The 8,442-nt window shown below is 38.9% G+C and overlaps 1 protein-coding gene across 1 annotated transcript; it reads left to right on the top strand.

The window, feature by feature from the left end:
- The first annotated feature begins 3,863 nt into the window (after positions 1-3,863).
- Positions 3,864-6,816, top strand: LOC148101917 (sperm-associated antigen 4 protein-like). Its single transcript, XM_087844342.1, has 9 exons — positions 3,864-3,951; positions 4,625-4,715; positions 4,820-5,007; positions 5,112-5,170; positions 5,303-5,414; positions 5,504-5,628; positions 5,742-5,915; positions 6,015-6,104; positions 6,293-6,816. The coding sequence occupies exons 1-9, from the start codon at positions 3,864-3,866 to the stop codon at positions 6,401-6,403; spliced, it is 1,038 nt and encodes a 345-aa protein (XP_087700468.1). The 3' UTR covers positions 6,404-6,816.
- The last annotated feature ends 1,626 nt before the right edge of the window (positions 6,817-8,442 follow it).

Here is an 8,442-nt window from a genome sequence, read left to right as displayed (position 1 = left end):
CAAGTTTCACTACTGAAACTCTATTGACACTTATCTGTGGCTGATTGTGAGCTTCAGTTTGAGTCTCACCCAAAGGACCGTTTACTATCCAGCCAAGGACAGTTTTAACAGCATACGGTCCATCTCCAACACTTCTAATGACATCCAGTGGTTCCAGAGCCTTTGGCACATTCGAGCCAATTAGCAAATCAATTTCAGAGTCAATTTCTGGCAGATGTACAGACTTCAAATATGGCCACTGGATTATATCGTTCTGGTGAGGAATGTTTCCTTTATGGGCAGGCATAGTGAACTGAGTATAAAGAATGGGAAGATCACAAAACTCATTTCCGTCTAGTCCAGCGACTTCTAAATCTGCAACAATATCCGTTTCAACAACTTTATTTTGTCCCATAGTTCTCAGCAGAATGTTGGATCTTCTTCCATGAATTTTCAGCTTATTCATTAGCTTTACTGTACAAAATGATGCAGTGCTGCCTGGGTCAAGAAATGCATAGGTGTACAATGTTACATTTCCTTTCTTGGCCTTAACTTTCACAGGCACGATTGAAAGTTTGAATTCATCTTTACCGGCCCCAGTAAGAGCACTGGTCTGAATAGAGACTATGGCACAATCCTGAGTTTGTTCCTTTGATTCTTGTTCTTTACTCATTGTCTTTTGATAGATGTGTAACATTTGAGGATGCTTTAAACCACACGTCTTGCACCTGAGGCGCTTTTTGCAGTCTCTACTAATGTGTCCTTTACAAAGACATCCGAAACAGACTCCATTCTCTTTTAGAAAAGTGATTTTGTCTTTTTGCGTTTTTCTTTCCAGCTCTTGACAGTTTTCTAAGGTATGTTCACCTTTGCAAAACAAGCAACTCCTCATTTGTGTGGCTCTTTCTTTTTCCTTAACTTTGTCATTTTCTTTATCAGATGCCATCACAGAGGTAGCAAAAGAACTTTCTTTGAATCTTGTGTGAGTTTGAGACTTAAGTTTTCTTGTGTCTCTGTTTGTCATGCAGATATCCTTGATGTCCCCAAACACTGGGTCAGATGCAATCTTCACTTGTTTCTCTAAAAAATCCACAAGATCCTTAAATGTAGCTTGTCGATTACACTTCTCATGGAAATCACAGACTGCAGTTCTCCACTTATCTCTCTGCCTGTAGGGAAGTTTCTTTGTTATAGTTAACATGTTGGCAGGCATGTCAAGCTCCTGCATATAACTGAGATCTTCCATAGCATTGCAACAGCCTCTTAGGAATATTGTGTAAGCTTGAAGAGCTTTCGTGTCCTCTGCTTTTATTGAAGACCAAGCAAGTGCTTTGCTCATGTAAGCCGTGGCAAGTTTATGTTCATTACCAAAATGCTGCCGTAATAAAGACTTTGCCTTTCTGAATCCTGCTTCTGAAGTCATGTGTAGACAACTCCTTACAAGTTCTCTTGGTTGACCCTTTGTGTGTTGTTCCAAATAATAAAGACAATCTCCAGGGTTTTTATTTCTGCTTTCAATGTTGTGTTCAAATGATTTAACAAAAGTCTGGTACTGAAGTGGATCTCCATCAAAAACTGGGATCTCCTTTTTAGGTAATGAAGAAAGACTATGTTGTTGTATTAATAAAGCAGTGAGTTCGTTTTGCTTACTCATGACAGATAAGATGTTACAGTCTTCTTCATGACTAGAGATTTGAGAAGGTACATGTTTATTTTCACGTGAATTTCTAATGTTTGACTGATATGTCAATGAATCTTCAGAAAGAGTCTGAGGTTGTATTGGAACTCTGCCTGTGGTTAAGCGAGATTGTGAGTCTGCAACATTATGCTCCCTAAAGATATGCACATGTTGCCTTTCATGTACAGGATTATCAGGACGAGTATTCAACACTTGAGTTACCTTTTGTCCCTTTTCAAAATATGACTCCATACCATCTGATATTTTTGATAGTTTACTTTTAATACTGGAACCTTTTGAGCCTCCCAGTACTTTCATTTTTGCAACCGTGGCAGCTATATTTGTTTCCAGCTCCAGTTGCTCGCGCTGTCTCTTTAACTGTGCTTCATGTTCCTCCAAGGCATGTTTATCCTTAAGCAGTTTTTGCCTTACCATCAGCGCAGCTGCTTCAGCTTCAGCCATTATTCGTGCTGATGTTGTACTTGAGGCTCTGGAGTTTGAGCTTGAAGAACTGATTTTACTCTTTTTGCTTCCTACGTTTGAAACACTGTCACCTGGCTGTATTTCATCTTGTATGTCAGAATTGGTTTTAACCTGCTTTGGAGATGTTAAGATGTTATGTTTATCATTTGTGGAAGAAACCGTCTCCTTTGATAACACAGTCTCAGCAGAAACGGGCACATCCAAAGTAACAGCAGTAGGCACTTTCTCAGCTTCCTTGTCTTTTTCCATAAAAGGTCTTCCAGCTTCAAGAAGCCATCGTTTCACATCTTCAACAAAATCATCATTACATTTTGTTATGCGTCCAAACCAGTCAATATGAGCGTCTTGTTCATCTTTAGGAATCAATAAAATGAATGCATCATGAGCTACTTTGGCATTTTTATACAAATCATTCAGTTTTTCCAAGTTAAGCTGCACAGCTTTTGCATTGTCATCATGTTTCATCAATTCTTTAATATCACGAGTTAACCCTTTAATCTTGTTAACATGAGCTTTTCGCTCTTTCTGCAAAGTTTCCATTTTAAAAGCAAGTGCTTTAGCCGTCAGTTTTGCAGATCTTTTTTCTTCCAGTTCATGTTCGGCTTCTTTTATTTCACTCATCGTCACTTATTCACATGCATCAAAACAACATTATATCCACAGCTTCAAAGATAGATCACAGCCAATACTTTTCGTCTGTGTAAATTATTGCGCAGCAGCGTCACAGGCTGTCAAAACCAGAGCAGCGTCCTCCAGCTTGCCAAATCAAGCACACGCACGCACACAACGCAGATCAAACCAATGTCCCCAATGGACAAGCGGTGACACTTACAAACTGTGTTCAAAACATCCAATAATACACAGAGTGAATCCGCGTGTCCTACCGCTTCTGAAGTGTCTTTTGTGCTGCGTTCCACCATGCCAGTGTGAAGGTGCCGTTTCCAATTACTCCTTTGAGAACTGCGTCCACTCATCTAAAGGCTCCGTGACTCCAAAACGTATATCCAAAAATCCTCTTCATTGTTCTGATGCGTGCGATAAAAGACAATTTTCTGTTGACTAAATGTTGCGACTTTCATCCGTAAATAAAGCCGCGGCCGGCTGAGTTGGTTGTGTCCCTGTGACGCGCCTCCAATAATCCATAATGAGTCGTACTTGTACTTTGCGCATTTATTTTAAGAACGAAACATAAACAAATGTTTGCGCTTTCAATCAATTAACAAATAGCGCATGGATTAACTGGTGTGCCAAAAGATGACGGTCAACAGAAAAGTTTGCCCACAAACCACTCACCCAACAACCCCTGCTGTGAACACCGAGATCAGGTAAATAGACTGTGACCACACCCACATGCCATCACCGGAGACACAGGTAAGGCTATACACCTGTGCCACCATAACAAAAAGGCAAAACATAAACATGACTTTGGCTCTTACAACACCTTTGCACATGTGCTCGTGAGCGCATGTGTTGTGCTTTATGAATTTGGACAATATGATGCGGTGCTTATAAAGGGACTGAGAAGGAAAAGTTATTTAATTGAGAGCAAATTTCATTAAAAAAAACCCCAGAACTACTCACACCTTTGCGCGTGCGCACACGAAGTGCTGCTCTTATGGAACGCGCGTGCGTCATATTCGATTTGTGCATGTATCTGTTTGTAACGTAACTGAAAAAGCTGCGGTTTGAAATTTTTCTTCTGCACCTAAATTTTCTGGTTCAGATGAGTTCAGTGAGAAGCGCTAAACGTCCATATTTACGGAAAAGCACATTTAGTGATTCAGTTTCTTCAACTTTCGTTTTAAGTGAAGGTAAGTGCAATCTTTAGACTAAAAATCGACATGTTTTATCTTCACATCTTACATTTAATATATGTGTTTCAAATCTGAACATTTTAAAAATGGTATCCAGTTGATTATGTCAGAAAAACACTTTTTAGTGCATTCTACTGTAAAGGTGATTTTACTGCTTACCTGTTAGACGCAGCTTGTCTGATAAATATTAATTTCCTTTTGTATATTAACTATACAAACAAAGAGTTTTTAATTCTTAAAGACCTTTTGACAGGATTTTGGGCCAAATTCATTTATTTGCTTTGAGTCTTTACCGCTGTGGTGATTTCCTCTTTTTCTGAATTGTAAAAACTACATTGTGAACAAAAAAACTGACATTTGAAAGAGATTTTTTGCAAGAAAAGCAAGAAAATGTTGTGATCTGTTGCTATGATATAAATCATAACAATATGATGCTATGTTTTTGAAGACACTGGGAAAATAAAGTTCTTTATTAAGAGCGGATTTCATAAATGAGTGTGATTCAAATATTATTCTGTTCATTAAAAACAAAACAAGCTGGCACCGTGAAGTTTATATATAAGAGAACAGAGTTGCTTCTGATGGAAACATGCTCAAATCATAGTTATGAAGTCTGATAAGCTTTGTGTTAGAGACTCACTTAACCCCATGTTTCCCTTTCATTTTACAGCAATGTTGAGAAGAAGCCAAAGACTTCAGTCTAACGGCTATTACGGCAGCCAAGGAGAGCCGTTAATCTCCTACAAGGAGACTTTATACAGGTTAGTATTGGTCTACATGTTCTTTGTTGTCATCCACTGACATAGATGCATGTTTTGTAATCATAATCCATTTGTTCTTACATGATTTTGTTTTTTCTGTGCAGAATTTTCAAAAGGCGACGGCCCCGTCCCCGTCCAGTCCCTGACAATATTGACAGAGACACAGTGGACTGTGACACTGTGGACTACAATAACAATGATTTTGTTGACTACAGCAGTGGCAGCAGCAGAGGTCATTTTAGAGCCATCAAGGCATTGGGACTTTTGGTCCTCATGCTGGCCTTGTGTTTTGGTAAATGATCTCCTTCCACAAACAATTACAGTCTTTCTAGTACTATGTGCTTTTCTTCTGGATTAAGCTTCTCGTCTTATTCTGTGTTTCTCTTCATCCACCAGGATTGATTTTCAGTATTGGAGGGCAGAAAATGGACTTTTCCACCCCGTTCATGAGTGAGGTATGAAAAACATATGAGGCTCATAATATATTCCCTGAAGATTAATCAGATAATAACAGTTTATTATTATATATATATTATAACATGAATGGTTCTTCTCAATTGCAGTACTTAATGAATGGACATAAACAGGTGGAAAGGAAGGTACAAGAGCTGCAAAGGGAGTTAATGGACTTAGGAAAAAGAATTGACTTCCTTCTTCCAGTTGGGGACAGGATGCCCAACTTTGCTCTGGAGGAACTGGGTAAGACATGAAATCGGATCAGAATTCACGTAAGAATTTCTTTGTTGTTGTTTTGCGATTCCTTTCTCACTCTGTGTTTTTGTCTACAGGAGCAACGATTGTTAAAGAACAGTCTTCAGCATCCTACCTTACAGAACAGACTGGATTGAAGCTGTGGGGGCTTACATTGATACCCGCAAAACAACCCTGTGTAAGCCCAAGAGTCGTTATTCAGGTATAATCTACTTTCACAAAAAAACAAGATACTATCTCACACATCTGCATGATTTAATAGTCAAACACTAGTGGTCCAAACTGAACTCTGTTTTTGTTTCTTTTTCTCTGTAGGGTCGAGCACCCATGGTCCCAGGAGTGTGTTGGAGTTTTGCGGGCTCCCAGGGACATTTAACAATTAAGCTGCCACACAGCATCGCCATCAGTCATGTGACACTGGGTCACATTTCTAAGATGGTGTCACCATCTGGAAAGGTCTCCAGTGCTCCCAGGATGTTTTCAGTGTTTGTAAGTCACAGATTTCCACTGCACCACTGTTTAACTGTTGCATTTTACATATGTGTATATAGAGAACAACTTTATCTGTATTTATTTCTGTCTTTTCAGGGAAAGAGAGCATTAGACGACAGTGGTGTCCACCTGGGAACATTCGTCTATGATCAAAATGGAGATCCACTCCAAACATTCAGGATTCCTGTGAGTACACTGTGCCATTAGACACATGCACATAGACTTTTCTATCCAGAGTATTTAGAGGTTAGCTCCCCTTGCTATCTGTATATCCACCCTCATAATAATCACAGTATTCCTAAATTTACCATCCTTTCAAGAGTCAAGAAAACTATTATGCAACTAACCCATCTTGTTTTTGTTTTGTCTCTCAGGACGACAAAGTAGACGTCATCCGCTCCATTACGCTGCAGGTGTTGAACAACTGGGGCAATCGTGAGTATTCTTGTTTGTACAAGTTCCGAGTTCATGGAAAGCTGGCATAACTAGCTTCCCATGAACTCCATCTATAAAAGAAAAGAGAGGAAAAATGTGAAAGTGAATCAGACTGCAACACATATTTAAATAATTGTATTTGAAAAAAATTGTCAATTTAACCCATGTTTTTTTCTCCAGCGAACGTCCATCCCACCAGGTAAGACATGTCTGATTAAGATGTTTGCAGTCTGATTCACCTCACCCCCAACCAGCCGTGGCAGAGGGCTTGCCCCTCCCTGAGCCTGGCTCTGCCAGAGGTTTCTTCCTGTTAAAAGGGAGTTTTTCCTCTCCACTGTTGCCAAGTGCTTGCTCAAAGGGGATCATCTGATTGTTGGGGTTTTTCTTCTCTTATATTGTAGGGTTTTTACTCTACATATACAGTGCTTAACAAATTTATTACATCACCTGTCATAGATATAAGAACACCCCAAATTTCTTAAACCTGTAATTCTTACATTAGGTGATGTTCGACTAACTTTGTTAAGCACTGTGTTATTGTGAATTGGCCCTCAATTGGAACTCATTTGGACTGAATTAAATTTCTTGTAAAACATAAAAATTCTCTAAATTGTCTCCACTGGAAATTTAGAGATATTTTTTAAAACAACAAGAATAAAATTTTAAGAAAATATTTTTCATGTCTTTTGGTATTCTTAATTGTCAGAGTATATTAAACAAGCGTGATAACACTATGGCCAGAGGATTTACATTTTGAAAATGAACATTTAAACTCCCAAAAGTAAAGAAAGTAAAGTCCATGTTGCATGTGCTGTGATATGAGAAGCCTTCACTGTGATGCAGGCTTTGAGGTTTAGTGAGGTAACTTCAGGTTTAACCATGTGTTTGTAGTTGGGACACCAGATAGACCAGGGGTCGGCAACCTGCGGCTCTTTAGTCCTTTTAGTGCGGCTCCGTGTGGCTTGGGAAAATAATTTTTTTTTAAGTAATTAGCTGAAGTGTATTTTATTTATGTTAGTTCTTTTTTAACTTGTAGTTCTAAATTGGAAGATTATTGTGATATTGAAATACAAACATAAAATTATATTCTATTATTTTTTGATCGCTCAAAATAAGCGTCACACTCGCACAAGCCGGTGTACCCGCCGAAACGCCGTGCATTTATCGAGACTTTCGACCCCAGGTAGGCCAATTATGGATCTTCGGATCCACATTATGTCAGCAGCTGTTCTCCACCGTGAACTATGTTAAAAACAAACACCGCTCGCGCCTCACAGATGACAGCTTACAGTCCTGTGTAAAGATGAAAGGGACTTCGTACAGCCCCGAGTTGCAGACGCTGTGCGCAGAGGTTGAGGAGCAGAAGTCCCATTGTAAACATACCACGGCAGACTCGACGATGTTTCCATGAAAATGCTTTTCAGCATCTCTTTATTGACTACTTTTCACACAAAGTTGCTGTACAGCCGGCTGTAGCTTTTCAGCTCACAGCCCGACATACACCAACAACAACACAACAGCACAGATAGCACAGACGTTAAGGCGGTGAGGCGTGATTGCGGGTGCCGCTCAGGTGCGTCCGCCTCCCCTGCAGCGGCGCTGCAGACCATGCCCCACCACACACATTAACCAGGTAAAATACATATTTAGGTACAATTTTACAAATATCTGTTTTTCAATTTTTAGCAGCATAGTGCTGTTTTTCCAATTATTTTTTTAAAAGTCAGGTCAAGGCTCCAAAAGCCCAAAGGCGATATAAGGGTGGCGACTCACAACAGTTTTTGTTTGCTACATGGATCATTTTAGTTCAGCTGGGTGTCTTTCCTTTTGTTATATTTCTTTAAGAGTTCAAAATGTGTTAATTACATAAATAAAATAAAAAAATTATTTAAATAAAATTTTTATTTTATTTAAATAAAATTACAATTTTAATTATGTCATGATAGAGAAATATAGAGAAAATGTAATTTTCTCTATAGCAGTTCATGGATTTCATAAGCAACACACCTTAGTTGTTCACACAAAGCATAAAGGTAAAAAAACAATATATAGACTGTTATCTTCATTTTAGATGTCAAAAAGTATTTGT

This window comes from Neolamprologus brichardi, chromosome 7 (genome assembly GCF_056152115.1).
Source record: "Neolamprologus brichardi isolate AB-2024 chromosome 7, ASM5615211v1, whole genome shotgun sequence".
Classification (NCBI taxonomy): Eukaryota; Metazoa; Chordata; class Actinopteri; order Cichliformes; family Cichlidae; genus Neolamprologus; species Neolamprologus brichardi.
Note: the sequence above shows the minus strand (reverse complement) of the source record. Positions and strands in the feature narration are given on the sequence as shown.

Bases quoted from the DNA above. Each gene is read 5' to 3' on its own strand.
- LOC148101917 (XM_087844342.1), top strand. From the start codon at position 3,864: ATGAGTTCAGTGAGAAGCGCTAAACGTCCATATTTACGGAAAAGCACA. The intron at 5,171-5,302 runs GTATGAAAAACA...GGACATAAACAG, and splicing joins CCACCCCGTTCATGAGTGAG to GTGGAAAGGAAGGTACAAGA. The intron at 5,415-5,503 runs GTAAGACATGAA...TTTTGTCTACAG, and splicing joins CTTTGCTCTGGAGGAACTGG to GAGCAACGATTGTTAAAGAA.